This window comes from Lissotriton helveticus, chromosome 2_1 (genome assembly GCF_964261635.1).
Source record: "Lissotriton helveticus chromosome 2_1, aLisHel1.1, whole genome shotgun sequence".
Classification (NCBI taxonomy): domain Eukaryota; kingdom Metazoa; phylum Chordata; class Amphibia; order Caudata; family Salamandridae; genus Lissotriton; species Lissotriton helveticus.
The window spans coordinates 938,231,879-938,248,602 of NC_136059.1; the positions used below are offsets into that span (position 1 = coordinate 938,231,879).

Below are 16,724 nucleotides of genomic sequence, written 5' to 3' on the forward strand. Positions count from 1 at the left end.
TGTTAAAGACAACAAGACCACAGACTATCCATGAGCAGGTATGTCTCCAAAAAGTGAGACTCCCAGCGAGTGAGACAAATGTGTCTAGTGATTTACTTAGATTAGCCAGGAGGCCCTCTGGTGCAAACCATTCTACCAGCCAAAGTTCAACTATTTAGTGTTAAAATTATCACCACATTCAGCGGGTCGAAGTTCCTGACAAACGACGAGGTTCAGGTGCCGATTTTCCATCTGCCCTGGCCTGCCTCCAAGTTCACACTAACTACCGCGGCTGAGGTGAAGGCTTGCATGCTCGTGCCGGGTGCGCCAGGCCCGGGAAGCCGCAAGCCTCCGCCCAGGTCCTGGCAGACCCAGCCCAGATCCGCCTCCACCCTCGGGGCATTACCCAATAGGTGTCTCACGAAATGCCGTGCTCGGGACAGCCGCCGTGGCCAGTGCCGGGCATGAGGTGGGACAGGTAGGGCGGACAGCCGACAGCTGAGCGACCCGAGAAGAGCACGGACGGCGAGGAACATGTCCGCCGAAGCTGAGCCCCCTCCGGCGCACCCCCGCCTGGCGCAGTGCCTCTCTGCCCTGTCCTACGGACTCTGTTCCTTCCTCATCGTGCTGGTCAACAAGGTGGTGCTAACTTCGTACAGGTGAGGAGAAGGGGCGGCGCCCGTCTAATGATGAGTGGGTGGGCTGTAGGTCAAGGGGACACCGCACGCGCTTCCTGGACAAACATAGCCACGGGGCTTTAGTGACCATTTTGCGTGTCTGAATAGTTCTAATCCTGGCTTGCACACTTGACAAGCCGTGCGATCGTGGGCAAAGCAACTGGCGTCTCGTTGCTTAACTTCACTTACCTGTCTAAAGCGCACAGCAGCATGTCAAAACAACTGCCCACCAAGACTGAATCTCCATAACATCTAGAAGTGAACAATGTAACATTTTAACAGATATACAAAGTAGCTATATCACAGCATAAACTTTAGAAAACGGTTAATTTCCGAATCGTATAATTAGAGAACGCGACAACTTTTTAATTTATTAATAGAATATCATCAATTCCATTCTATTCATCATTAAAACCCTCTTTGTATTAACAATTATTAATAATCATTAATAGGCTTACACATTCGTAGTCCCTTCAACAGGGCGAGGGAACACACACAGAGCAGGAGTGCTACCAGCCCCTCCTAAATGCACACGGATGTGCCTTGTAATGGGCTATGCCTCGAACTGCTATCTCACATTTCTTTATTTGAAGTTTTATACAGCGTGGACCACATCCGGGTGACCCCGGGACGCCTTACAGTTGACAGAATCACTCACACGTTATAGGAAAAACACATATAGGTATGATTCTATGTTACAGGATTACATGGCTTGCGTGTACATAAGAGTCCCTTAAAAAAAATTACACGGATGGTAGGTATAGTGTAAGAGTCAGATTTCTTTGCTTTTAGTTCAGAGAATGATGGCAAACGTGACCGCGGAGTCAGTTGGAAAACTTCGTCCGATCGATAGGAGTTTTTTCATACCTCTCTTAAATGCGAAGCATGAAGGGGTGAGGGAGGACATCTTTAGCTCCATACGAAGTTTAATCCGGATTCTCAGTGCGACCTTGTTTTACTCTAGTGGAATTTAAGACTGTTCTGTTCATCCCTAGGACGTAGATTTCGGTGATAAGTATGACGTGGAGTCACAGTGCCCAGTATAATATTTTAAGCAAGCTGTCCTGAGTATGCGGTTCTTTTCTGCTGGTAGCCAGTTTAGAGAGCGCATGACAGGTAACGTGTTCTGTTGTCTTTGTTTGTGACAAGTCTTACACCTGAGTTTAGAACGGTTTTGATGGGAGTCTGACTGAATGTTGGTAATCTGCGGAGTAAAGCTGGTCCATAGTCCAGTTTGGAGAGTGCCAGGAGGTGCACTGATATCATTATTTCTCCCAGTTATTTCCTTTTCTGCACAAAAACAATCCTGCCTGTAACACAGGCTTCCTTGCACCATGGGGCAAGGGTGCCTGCGTTGGCGCATGGCAGCAGTTTGTGCCATATCTTAGTAGATATAGCACATTCCTGCTTCCTCCCTGTCATGCAGGGCAGCGCAGCACAGAGCAGCAAGTTGTCTTGCTGTGTTGCGTGAATTTTTCATAAATCATGGGCCCTAGTATCTGATCACGATCTATTAACAATTCTCCTTGTTACTCCTCTGTTGGGATGTCACACCATTTTGATGCATTCCAAGGTTTACAAGTGTTTAAAAATCTGGGAATGTACCAACATCCATGAGTGGATGCACGTGAACAATCATGCTCCACCAATGGAATGCCTTCCTAAGGCAGTGTAACGCAACTCAGCAATTTACACAACCTTGCGTTACTCTGGATTTACTAAGCCAAGCAGAGCCAGAGAAGGTGGCATTGCATGGATTAGTAAATCTCACTTAATTCATGGTGTGGTCCTTGTGACGCAAGAGCAATGCAAGGGCTTAGTAAATCTAACCCTAGGTATTGAAGTTAAGCCTGTGCAGAGTTCTCTGAGTTTTGATACGTGGAACTCCGCAAAGTGCACTAAAAACTTCGCCGCGCTACGCGGAGCTCTGCAAGTGGCCGAGTGAGTTAGAAAAAATGCTGCTTGCGGTAATTTTCAGCGCCGGGTGTTTTGTCCGTACTGTGAAATTATTGCGAACGGCACCATGCACAGCGCAAGTGGGCGTTGCTTCCTTTCTGCTACTCGAGTAGATTTTCTACTCCAGCGCCAGCATTCTCAATGCGAATGGACGGTTTCTCAACGCGAGCGGCCACTCGCATTGAGAAATACTACTACCCGTGTTGAGAAATCTCACTGGGAGGTTGATTTCCCTCGCTTGCGCTCGCCAACTTGCTGTTGACGAGTGCAAGTGACGAAAAAAGCTCCGCTACTCAGAGCAGAGTTTTTCAGAACTCTGCAAGCTGCACGTAATGCGGAGTGCGGAAAACTCCGTGAGCGGAGTAGAGTTCACCGCTCTGGCTTAATTTAAGGATGCAAATGGTGCACGAATGCCAATGCACACGTTTGGTGGTGTTAGTTAGGTGTCCTTGTAGTGAGTGACAGTTACCTAAAATAACACGCAGTAATTTGCCTTTAACAATGGTTGGTTTTTATTACTAATAGGCTTGAGTCCAGAATCAAATTGTGGACAACAGTATTGTTGTTGTTAAGGGATATAAGAAGGATTTACTTCTTATCCAGGTTGAATTTTGGAAAGTGTTTGGATAGCCATGGTTGAGTTAGTTTGAGACCTTTTCTCAGAATCATGGTATGGTGATGATTTGGTAATTTCTTTCATCACTCCCACTTTGTCGAACCCTTCTTGTGTGTTGTATTAGGTACTCCTACTCAATCACTCTGTGAGGATTTGACAGTATATTATGAGACTAAGATCAAAAATATTGTTACAAGTTTCTCTTCCCAATTACATATGTCCGATCTTACACAGGATATTGGATCTGATTCTCTAAATGCATGTTCTACATTAGTTTTGTTAGATGACTTTGGTCATCTATCCATAAGTGAGTTTCTCAATATTGACACATCTATTATATCTGTGCCGCCACTGGAGTTACTTCCCCCTAAGATATGGAAAATGTTTCCGATTTTATGTCAGCCTTATGCAATCAGTCTCTAGAGACAACCACTGCAGGACCGGACTGGGAACCACAACCAGCCCTGGCAAAGTGCTCGGCTACCCCCCTCCCTCCCCACTCGGGGGTTGTGGGTGCCGCCGAGCTCTTTCCCGGCGCCGGTGTTCTGCCGATGTTGGTACAGGGCCGATTTTGCAGCTATGCTGCAAAAACGGCCCTGTAACAAAAACGGCCCGGGGGCCCAAAACCAGCCCCCACTCGTGCAGCGCACCGGGGGATTTCCCGGTGCCCGCTATGGCCAGTCCAGCCCTGAACCACTGTGCCGTTTTAGAGGAAAAAGGCACAAGTGCTCCTTCTTTTGAAAAAGTCTGCTGTAGATCTGTTAGTGCTGAGTAACTATAGACCAGAGGTCTTCAAACTTTTGGGTGCCGAGACCCCCCTGTCAAAATTTTCAGTCGTAAGGACCCCCCCTCCTGACAAGCATTTCTAAACCTGTAGGCAGGGCTACTGGAATTATGAGGCAGGTGAGGACCAAATTACACGACAGGCTTGACTTAATTGTGTGGAATCAAATTTAAATAATGTTATGTGATGCTGTGTTATTTTGGGATAGACTTGCTTCATTATTTTGACATTTTTTGCACAAAACCTGGTTCTATGTTCTGGAGGTCACCCCATTTGGCTGATTCTCCTTCCTCTTCTGTGTGTCTCTCATTTGCCTTCAGGCAGCAGATGGCTATTAGCCCCAGGACACCTTTTGGTAACAGTAGCGCACTACAAATGTAAATAATAATAGTAATAGGCAGAAGCAGGGGAGCCACAAAACCCAAACTTCGCGGGGGGCCTACACTCCCAGGCAGGGCTGGCCCTAGCACTAGTCACAGATGGTGCAACAGTCTTTTTTGGTGCCCCCTCCCCAGTTTCCCCCTTCTCCATAAATTCCCTTACTACCACTCACCAACAATGCACTTCATCTCTCTATAGCACCTTTCTGATAAACATTTCATTTTTTTTATAGCGCTACTCATAGTTTGCTCACACTCATTTCTGTGATCTGCATGGTACATATTCTTTGTAGCAGGCACATTAACCCTCTGCACTCTGTGGATGACAAGAGTGCCCATGTGAGTGCACAGTGAGAGATGCAACAGTGCGAGAGTAGGGAAAGAGGAGTGACTGCAGGGTGAGTGAGGTGACCATATGAATTTGGGTGCGGACGTAAGTGCAGAGTGAAAAGAATGAATGCATGGTTAGTGATGGGCTTGTTTGAGTGAGATTGCAGATTGAGCAGTGAGGGGGACAGGTGGGTGAAGTGTCACATGAGTGCAGGGTGAGTAGTGTGCTTGTGTGACTGCAGGGTGAGGTACAGGGTGAACAGCATAAGTGCATTGTGAGTGCAGATTGATCGCTGTGAGTGCAGGGTGAGCGGGTGAATGGTGTGAGTGCATGGTGATAAGTTTGAGTGCATTGTGAGTGCAGGGTGAGTGTGAAAGTGAAGGGCGAGTAGTCTGAATGCAGGGTGAATTCCCAGACACTTGAAGTAACTCAGCATGTTATTGACGGGCTTAGGGTTTCAGATATAAGTTAAACTATTGCTATTATGTCATTAATCAGGGACCGAGGGTGGAGGAAATAAATAATGTGCTGATCCTGCAACACACTTCCAGTCCTAGGGTTAGGATTGCCTGCTCATTATTTTGATGACCCAGACGGTACAAAAATAAATATTCACCTAAAGCTGCATATTTCAGCTCTCATCTGTGCATACCTCGAACAGCAAATTTAAATAGAAGGCATTTTAATTGTGTTCTAGAGCTGCCTCAATCATCCATGACTGATAATTAAAGGGGACAAAGACAGAAAAGTCACATTAGGATTGAATGCATATGATTTTATTTACAATCCTATTTAGTGTCAAGAGTAGGCCTTTGCAGGCTCTTTAAACATCAAATGGGTGGTATTTTTCTTTTGGCAACCCTACTTTATATTTATTTTCATGAAATGCATTCTCACAGTACTGCAGTAAACATGAAATATAAATGTAAGGAATAGGCAGAGTGGGGGCTCAGGGGGTACTGGAACTAGAAAAACAAGCATTGAAAATGCAATAGGTCTCGCAATGACTTCAATTAAGTTAAAGCTATTTGCTTTTCTAATGGTATTGTATAGAAAAGCAAATGGCTTTAACTTAATTAAAAGTGAGACCTATTGCCAGTACACCTGTATATGATGAATGTTTTGAGGATCTATGGAATACAACCGCTTGGCCCCTGAATTGTGAACGTTCTGTCACACCAAAGTGCAAAACCCGTTTCATAAGTCTTTATTTCGGTAAAATTAACCATAAAAGACATCACAGAATAAAACACACAATATAACATTAAAGCCAACATAATACATAAATTACATAATACGCGGTTCATCACTGGCTGTTCAATAATAAAAATAATAATAATAATAATAACAATAAACTGTCAGGCTAGCTAATGCTATGCATATATTTGACTCTAATTAGCCAGGACCAGCCTAGAAATTTGGCTACTGATATGGCCACCGGGAGAGATGTTACCATCCCAAACAACCTTAAAGCCTCGTCTGCCCCTCTCATCTTGAGCTTCAGGCTAATCGGTTTTAGCCATTTTTTTCGTGGGCCAACATATGCAGGGCATACAAAGAAGAAATGACTCAAAGTTTCCTTCTGGTCTTGACACCATGGGCATGAATCCCCTACACCCCCCCTCCATTTGTGTGTGAACGACCTCAAGGGTAGCGTTCCTGCTCTAAATTGATGGAAGAGTTTTCTGTCAATACTCTTTGTTATGGCATCCCAGTAGTTCTCCAAACTAGTATCCACTTTATGGCTCAAAAATCTACCAGAGAGGGTTGATGAGCTATGTTCCATAATCAGTCTATTTCTATATGCGGCCCAGAACTGGTCTTTAAGATCCTTTTTTCCGGGGAACACGCTGGTCCTGGGGTCGGACCATAGCTGGATAAGGCCCATATCTGACAGGGTGGATTTGACCGCTTTCAACCAAGGAAGATCCCCACTACCCACTATTCGTCTGAGGTCTTCTATACCCACAGCAAAGGAAGCCAATTCAGGAGTTACCCATATTCTCCTCCATAATAGGATAATTCTCAGTTTGGCTAATTCCACAATTGGATAACAACCCAGGTCCAACATTAGAGGAAGCATGGGGGTCGATTGAGGAAGACCCACCAAGTTTCGTAAAAATTTATTTTGTATTTTCTCAAGTTGGGACAAGTTAGCGTAACCCAATAGATCTGCTCCATAAACAATTGCCAATCTAATCTTAATATTGTATATTTTCAGTGCTGGGCTCACTCTCTTAGTTAGAGAGGATCTCTGCTCCTTAACCAGTGTCCCACTTAACTGTGAACATTTTAATGACAATGCGTCTAGCTGGGCAGACCATCTTAATCAATGGTCCAAAACCACCCCCAGGTAAGTCATCTCATTTACCTGTTCTAAATTTACACCATTAAGATTAACATGTCCCAATCTTGGTCTATTTTTGGTAAAAACCATAAACTTGGTTTTGCTTGTATTAACCTGTAAGTCATTAGCATCACAAAATTCTACAAATTTGCTAAGTGCCAATTGTAGCCCCTTTTGGGTTTTTGAAAGTAAAAGCGTATCGTCCGCAAAAATTAAAAGCGGAACCTTCATACCACCCAAGCTAGGAGCATCTGTGGGAGTGTCCGAAAAATAATCAACAACTCTATTAATAAAAAGGAGAAAAAGGGTGGGGGCAAGGACACATCCTTGGCGGACCCCTCGAGTCACTGGGAACTTTTTGGTGACTTGTCCCTGCATGCCCCAACGAACCTGTGCATAATTCTTCTCATGGAGTCTTATAATTAAATCCAACAGGTCCAATGGTAGACCCATTTGTGATAGAGCCTCCCACCATTTGGTTCTTGGTACCAAGTCGAAGGCGGACCTAAGGTCCACAAAGGCCGCATAAATCACACCTTCACTTAAAACCACCACCTTCCAATAGATTAATAGGAATCTTAAGATCTGATCTATTGTGCTTACGCAAGGCCTAAAGCCGGCCTGCAGGGGTGATAAAATAGACTTTTCGTCCATCCATGCTGTGATCTTAAACAGCACCATCCGAGAGATGATTTTTTGGATGGCGTCTATGAGACTAATTGGACGGTAATTAGTAGGCAGGGAGCGATCCCCCTTTTTAAAAATTGGGATAATTTCTACCCCCTGCCAAGAGTCTGGTATCAGGGCACCGTCTGCCACCGCATTCGCTATCTTCAATATGTAAGGGACCCAGGCTGCCTGATCAGATTTAAAGAGATCTGAAGGAATGCAATCTATGCCGGGAGCTTTCCCCCCTTTAGTCTGGTTTAAGGCCAACTCTACATCTAGACGATCAAAAAGGGGATCATGACTCAGGGATCTTAGGGGGGCCTCCCATATGCTTGCAACAGGGACTACTAGAGGGCCAGGATTGCTAAATTGAGCCCCGAAATGTACAACCCATCCATCTTCAGCTATGTGGTTGGAGGGAAGTTGTGATTCATAAGAATTCCCCCACTTAAGAACATGCCAGAACCTCGATTGGTCAGAGGATAAACTCGCCTCATAGAGATCCTGCCAATGTTTGTCATCCCAAGCCGATTTGGCCTCTTTCTGGCGCCTTTTATATTCCTGCCTGGACTTTCGTATGTCGACACTGTCACGCGATTTAAGTGCTGCAAGTAAGTCGATATGGGCTTTGCGACAAGATTGGTTATACCACTTTCCCCCTCCCAATGGTATTCGTTTTTTTCCCCCATATTTGTTATTTGTTTTTGTAAAAAACGATTTCAAGAAAAGGAAAAGGTTATCGTGTAGCCTGCAGATTTCAACTGAAAGTGCAAAAACACTCATCAAGTCATTTGATCAGAAGAACTCAACCATGTACAAGACACAGGTCGCTTTAAGTAGCCTGAAAGATAGCTAGATCTCACAGCATGAGTTTGTCCCTTTATGTCAGTGTTGTGTGGCCATCCAGCATTACAATGTGACAACCAATGATGCGAGAAGAGAGTATGCAGCCTCCAGATGCTTCTATAATCCTATTGGTCAAGTACTTTCAGAGCCTCCATCTGCCACTTCTCATAGAAGCACTGGGAAGGGAAGTAGTTCATTGAGTCCAGTACTTAAACTCCCCCATGCCTTCCCAGCCGTGTAGAGGCCAAGTTCATCTGTTCCGCCAGGTGAAGATCCCTTGATGCCAGAAGACATCCTCCCAACTCCTGTACTGATCAGGCCCCCACAATCGATTCACAGCAACGTCTTTTCCTACAGCCCCTTACTGATATAGGTGACCATCCACATTGCATAGGTTTCATATAGGAACTCTGTACGCCTATGACCTCCATCACACAAAGAGAATTTATTAGCATGTCTGCCACAGTACAAATGAAAACCATATTTAGATATTTGGCTTGATCCCTCCATATATATATTATATTGCTAACCATTAAAACCATACAGTAAGTGCATTATAGGCTAACTACTGAACCCTCCTTATGCTAACCTGATATGTGGTGATGGGTAAACTGGGGCCACAGGTTGTGCAATGATTCTTGAGGTTGTTGGAGTGGAATTAACAGGAAAGCTGTATCAAGTATGTAAGAAATCTGTGCTTAAAGGGTTTAGCATTCACTGTATACTGACAGCTGTGTTAATAATGAGGCAGGCATGCTGAGAGGCACCTATTAGGGTCTTAGTCCCCTACCTTCACCATTAGTGTGGGTGAGTAAGGTTTCCTGTGCATGCTTAAAGTGAAGGGCATCTTGTAGTTGTCACTCTGGTGGAAAATGATAAGACGGGAGGACATTCGGAATCAGAAGTGGGAAGCTAGGGCAATGCTGGTGATAGATGCTCATGGGCCGCAGGAAGTTGTCTTGTAAAATGTATCTTTTTTTAGATAAACCCCTACTGTAGAGGGAGACAGCAGTGGGGCGAGCTCGCAACGTGTGGGGGCCTCCAGTGTTTAGGTCGAACACCAGGGCTGCTCTGAGCACGGGACCCACATGAAGTTATTACTGTGCTATGCGGTGCCTGAAGCAGACTCACCACAGAACTCTTGCTAGAGTTTGACACAGTTCAGCTTGCTGTCAAGGGGTTGCACATAACCACCTCCCAGATAGTCATAGGTTGAGACCACTCAGCTCACAATGTGAACCATACAGCAAACCTTCAATCCCCTGCCACAAAGAACTCAAGACAGGAACTGAAGAAGTTCAGCTGGCTCTGCATTGTTTACAGCAGACCCACAACAAAACTCATGATAGAGGTTGTCATAGTTCAGCTCGGTGTGCAGTGCTTGCAGAAGCGCCTCTCATGCCCAAACACCTCCAAGAGTATTCATGGGAAGTTGAGAGTTCAGCTAAATGTGCAGTGCTTGCAGCAGGGGGGTAACACAGGCCCCTGTGGTGCAGGGGGGCCCAACCCTTCACGATGCCCCCATTGAGCCCAAGGCCAAGGAATATCTGTAAGATATGGAAGACGGGGGGAAGGGGGCACCATTTTGCCTTACGCCCCTGGCTTGCAGCTGACCCTCCTACCCCCTCAGAGAATCATGAGAGGTGGATACATTTCAGCTCGCTGCAGTGTTCGCAGCTGCCCCATACACATAACTCATTATACAAGAGTTGCCACTGACTGCTAGAGTTGAGCTCATTTCCTTCACAGTCTCTCGCAAACCCACTGCTATCCTCGGGAGTGGATGACTCTGTACAGAGAAGCATATTTTTAAAAGTAAACCCTCCGCCTGATGCCATCCCTGGAATACGACATGCAAATGATCTTTAATGACCTGTGAACAACTCTGGCATGCCGTGCTGGAGATAAGACTGCAGACACAGCCCAGCGGAGCCCGCAGCAGCTCGAGCTGAGACATGCTTTGGGGGAGGAGGGGGGCTGAATCCCTTGTAGTCCTATGGGCCTGGGCAGAAGTGTGACTGGTAATTCGCGACCCCCTTTCCATCACTCCACCACCCACTGGGGGTCGCGCCCCACACTTTGAAGACCCCTGCTATAGACTGATTTCTTTTTTGCCCTTCCTTTGCAAAATGTTGGAGAATTTGTGAATTGAGGACTCTCTGGGTTTTTTGAGTAGCATACCTTACTGAACGAGGCCCAGTTTAGGTTCCGTCCTCTTTATGGAACGGAAGGCACCTTGGTCACAGCATTGTTTGATCTGCATATGGCACAAGATAAGGGTCATCAGGTGGTCTTAGTACTACTGGACCTGTCTACCACATTTGACACCGTCAGTCATGCCATCGTGATTGCTAGACTGCCTGAGATAGGAGTTAAGGGAAAAGCTCTGCAGTGGCTAATTTCTTTTCTGGAAGGAAGAACACAAGCAATCCACCTACCCCATTTTTTCTCCTCCTTTAGAGCAGTAGAACAGATAGTTCCTCAGGGCACCTCCTTAAGCCCGACTCTATTTAATGTGTATATAAATTAATTAGATCTCTGGCATACATTTTGCGAACTATGCAGATGGTACACAATTAATGTTAACACTGGATTGCACTTCTCATTCTCCTAGGGCTGCTTTTGTGCCCTTCGGCAAGGGTCTTTAGGCCGCCTGGGCACAACACAACTCCTATTACTGCACTGACTGTCCGAATATGGATAGTGATTTATCTCTTTCTAGTCATGTTAGTAGACTCTCCTCAATTTCCTTTGATCTAATACGGACACTTCATAAAATGTTACCTCTGTAACCGACTTGCTTCCACCCACTTGTGGAGCAAAGGATTATTATTAGCAGATTGAACTATGGTAATGCTCTATTTTTAAATGCTCCAGGTTATGTTGTTCAGCACCTGCACTGCAAACAGGCAGCAGCAGAAAAACTCTCTCTTTCCGTGCCACGTCACTCTCCTACCTCAGTGACTCTGTATTCCCTTCATCAGCTCTCTGCAGCCAAGCAAATCCAGTTTAAATTACTGTGCATAGTGCACAGAATCTTTCATCATATTTGATCTTTTCCGCATCAACGAAAATGACAACACTACATTTCGCCTAGATCTCAACGCTAAGTTAACGCCAACTTTCTGAAGGTTGCCAAATTTAATAAAGAGCAGGTTGGTGGCAGAGTGTTCTGTGTGCAAGTGGCCAGTTTTTGGAACAGCACGCTGAGGTGCTTGCTCCACTCCATCCGCAACTTCTATGCTTTCAGGAAAGCCTTGAGAACTTGGCTTTACAACCTTTAGTTATTTGCTCATGTCTGAACTAGTTTCTAATAGCTAAGCGGCAGGATGCGTTTTTAGAGAACAGTTTGCACTATATAAAATATATTAATACTAATAATAACTAACTTTCTGGTATAATTGCGTATTATGAGCAAATGGATATATATTCAATCTTGGATCTCTGATTTTTTCATTTGGTTGTTCAATATCTAGTTTGAAGAGAGTTGGTATACGAATAGAGGATTTTCTAATAGGGATTTACTTGATTTATTTTTAGACACTCTTAGAAAGTTCTCTCTTCTAGAGCAGTTTATGATTTTCGTCCTTAAAGGTAAGTTGTGTTTAGTTATGGTTTTGATTGGTGAGGCTGGGTTGGGGTTGATATCAGAGATGATGGTCCAAATGATTTGTGGATAGTTCTAGGGTTTCCCTTGAGATTGGTTGAAATAAATCCCATTAGGTCGTGAATTTTTCTTGAAGGCCTTAGTTTGATATAGGGTCATTAGAAACTGGAATGCAGTTTCTGTCCCTTGTTATCTTTTAGCACAAAAATTGGCAAATTGTTCAGAGTTGTTTTTGTAGATCTCCTGGATAGTAGGTTAGGGAGGTATTAAGATTTGTATTAACCATATTAAAGAGTCTTTTGGTCTGTTCTTTCCTGCTTTCAGTATTTATTGGTAACAGCAAATTTTGGCCTTTCTTATATGTCTTTTTTGCTGATCGCAAGGCATCTAAATTTGGGGAGAATTGTGTTATCTCAAGATCCATGCCAGTTTTCTCACATTTATTTTCTCCATAATTGACTCATTAGAGAACCATGGAGCGGATTTTTAAATTTCTTTCATTTGAGAACCATGGATGCTATTTCATCAAGAACTGAGTCTGCTACATTGGTTAGACAGTACAGGGCCAGATGTAGATGTAAGAAAGATTTGCGAACAATAGACTAGTCACAAACTGGGTTGCAACCACAAAAATGTGTGTTTGAAATGTATTAAAGTAAATTTTAGGACTGTCCACTGAAAAAGGCTAGCCAACTGAATAAACATCGAATGACTATTTTAGCGACTTTTTTAAAAAAGCGATACCCTATTAACTATTACTTAGTAATACGTATTAATGATTCACTAATAACAAATAACCTCAAAACCTGCATTTTGCATTCACAAATTACCATGAAGTTAAACCACATAGAAATTGAGTGCAACATGGAAAAATAATACTATTTTTGTTAGACTGGATACCATATTATAATGTTTGAATTTTAAAATGAATATATTTTGTTGTACAACTGAAAAAATAGATGACAGAACATGTAATTTTAGCCGCTTCCGTGCGGCGCCGATTCCGCCCCTGTGCTGGACATTCCAGAACAGGGTGCGGTCGTGACGGAACCATTCCGTCATAAGCACAGCTCAGCCGTGACTGATGATGGAACGGTTCCGTCACAAGCATCGAAGGGGTTAAGTAACATTGATTTAAAAAAAAAATAATGCAGAGTAGAATGAAAACAGTGCTATGGGTTTTCATCACATTAAGAAATAGACAGATTAATTTTTTTCTTCTTCTAAATAGTAAAACATAACATACTCCCCCAAATTATCCTTTTCAAATTTATTTCTTCAAATGTTTTTGTGAGTATTTAACAATGTATTATAGTGGCAGCCATTGGAGTGTGTCCTAACAATTTAATATATATATTTTTTAAAGATATATTCTTTTAAATTTTGAAACATCTAATGACAAACAAATGAAATAAAAGAAAAACATTTTAAGCTCTTAACATACATAATACTTTGGTATTAATCATATTGTCAACATGTTATAATAAGACAACACAAAAAAGTAAAACATATATGTTTTAAAATTAAAATAATTTTTTTTTTGTTAATTTACCGTAGTCATAAATGTAAAAAAGATCCCTGCCAACCTTGGCATGGTATCAAACCATAACACAAAAATAGATATATTTGCTGCTGGACAGTTTGGCTCCTCAGGGAAAAGACCTCTTGCACCTTGTTGTGTCCCATGTTGCCACACAGGAGCTCAGTCAACTGACCATTGGAGTTCACTTCTTTGTCCTGGGTGAACGTGGGAGCAGGTCCAGTCTTTCAGGATTCCACACAGGTCTCAAAACAACAAGTGCAGTTCTTCTGTTTTTTCTACAGATCCAGAAAGTGTTCTAAAGAAGGTGTCTTGGGGTGCCATATTTATGCCTGGCACCAGTTAGTGGGTGGGGTGACTCATTGCTCTTCCTTATCCAATGGAACAAAAGTTCAGAGGGCCGATACTACTCAGTTTTTTAATAGTTCCTGTTTGCCCAATGGCAAACAGGCCCAAAATGAAATGTGCCAGGGCAATGCCAAGACAGCCGAAGTCTTCAGATACACAACAATTTGGCTCCAAGTGCTGGGGGTGTGTATGGGAGTGCACTTTGGAAATCACCAGTATACTCCCACTTCTAACACTAAAATATAGTTTGAAGCAGTACCTGGACCTACAACAAAACCAGAGACCGAAATATGGTAATACAAAAGCAGGGTCATTCGGCAACCCAACAGGAAATATACCAGTATTGTGTTCTGGTCCTGTATGAGCCCTTTCTGGGTGCAAAAGGTTTACATGTGCTTCAGGCAGACTTGTTTGGCAGGGTTTGAAACTGGTGTGCCAACAGGAGGGGCAATAGCCCTCAACTTGAAGGTCCAGCAGAGAGGAGTTATCCCTCCCAATTCAGGTAACCTGGTCAATTAAAGTGGGCTTTTGTGTAGCTCCGGGGAGGAATTTCACACTTCATTAAGGTCAAGCACTTGATTGACAGCTGATGGAGAGTTAATACAGTTTAGCCTTCAGGAGCTTTAGAGAAGGCAAAGATAATGTTTTAAAATATATTTTTCCTAAATATGTATTGAAGTTCCAAGTTCCCCATTGGATTGTGGCTTTTAATACATGTTACAAATAGTAGTCTTATTATTTTTCTAGCTGGTCTCAAACTAGAGATAGCTGAATTAATATTTTAATCTATATTCTAGTTTTATAATCTGACAGCCAGGGCATTCCACAGTGAAACATGTTGTTTGGGGGCTTGACACTGCTTGGGCATGATAACATTACATCGCTACAGGTCACATAAAAAAAGCAATGTAACCTATTTATTAATATTTAAATGGAATGGCTTTCTCAAAATGCTTATTTTGAAAAGTCAGGATGCAGGTGTGAACTGCGGCAGTCAAGTTACAGTTGTAGGCCTAAAGTCATGTTTCCTTGTCACACTAGAGAATGGCAAAATAAGTGCTACGGTCCACATGTGACATTTAACTTTCCATCCAATGAGTGGAGTTTCTATACCATATACTATGGCCTTACAGGAGAGTTAAATATGCCAAGCAGGGGCGTGGCCCACAACATGGCCGCTTAAGATGTGCTTTCGCCGAGCTCCAGCCGAAAGCTCCATTCGAACATTAATCCGGCAGTCCGAAGGCTCGGACAACAACTGTACTTGTTCCTGAAGAGACACAGACACCCGACGATATTTGTGGGGGCAATCGGGAGGACAATCAGCCTCTGAATCGCTGCTGTGGACTCAGAAAGGCTCTGCAGATGCTTCACCAAAATGGCACCTGCTCGGAGCTGAGGTGGCTCAACTGACCCTGGGGACTGCGGTGCAGCCTTGGGTCGCGGGGCTCCCTGCCACCGGCTCTGGGAGGAGGACGCCCCCGCTGTTGTGTGGCCCGAAGACGGTTGTGTGGGCTGACTGACGGCACCCCAGCTACGGAGACACAGGTGAGCCGGCGGCCCGGGCGCGCACCACTTGGGGGACCTGATCAGAATCCGCTGTGGAGGACGAAGGAGGTCCGCTGGCCGGCCCTAAGTGATTGACTGCTTTGGGGGCCCGGGCGGCTCCAGCTGCTGCGGCAGGTTCTCCCGCGCCTCGGGCTGTGCGCTCACCCCCCAGGACGGTGCTGGGCTTGGACCAGGTCGGGCCTCAGGTGAGTTACGCCCTACCCCTTTGCTACTAGGCGGACCGCGGTGAGATGGACTAAGGCCAAGATATTGCACCTGAGTGGCCCGGTGAGGCCTTGGAGACTGCACGTGCCTGTGGATGACCACCCCGCACTGGTGATGCAGTTGAGGACTGGAACTGTCTGGTTGTGGCTGCAGTGTCCTGGGGGTCAAAGCTTCCCTGCTGCCCTTTTGTTGGAGGCGGACGGTGCGGAGATCCACGCTGGGCCTGGGCGGTTTTGAACATGCTGAACCTTTTAATCCCGCTGTAGTGGCTGAGTCGGAGGATGGGGGGGTTTTCCCCCATCGTAGTGGCCCTGCTGTGTCAGGTTGAACCGTCCCCCTTCCCTCGCCGCCGGTTGGGGGCCCTGAATCCCTGGACGCGCCGGTGGAGCTTCTGCTGCCTCTCCTGGACTGGTGCTGAACAGCGTACAAATGACGTGACGCCCTGTTGCCCGGGGCCGTGATTGAAGGTTGCCCACTGCTGGAGTGAGAGGAGACCTCCCTTACCACGTAGGTGGTCAAACCTGTCCTGTCCCCTGCTCTTCCTGTGGCTCATCACTGCGCTCCCGACTATGGGCAAGGAAATAGACCGGAAGCCGCCGCACCACGGGAAAATGGACCGCTACACCAAAGTAATCACTCTCCCCCCGGAGGATCGACTGACTAGTCATACCAACATGGATACTCTTCTCCAGGCGATCCAATCCTCCAGGATGGCACTGGAGGGGATAATAGGAGAAGTGAGCATGGTGGTGACGTTTCTGTGACAGGATCTAGGCAACCTAGCAGCCAGAGTAATGGAATCGGAAACCCGGCCAGGTGAGGCAGAGGATTCGCTCCAGGATCCCCGCAAGGGGATGGCAGACCTTCAGGC

General features: G+C 45.0%; 1 protein-coding gene across 1 annotated transcript in view; it reads left to right on the top strand.

Moving 5' to 3' along the window:
- Positions 1–378: 378 nt before the first annotated feature.
- The window catches only part of SLC35D2 (solute carrier family 35 member D2), a 389,027-nt gene continuing 372,681 nt past the window's right edge, over positions 379–16,724 (top strand). The window contains exon 1 of the mRNA XM_078675686.1: positions 379–638. Coding sequence (XP_078531812.1) covers positions 514–638 — 125 coding nt within the window. The 5' untranslated portion in view covers positions 379–513. The remainder of the gene's footprint in view (positions 639–16,724) is intronic.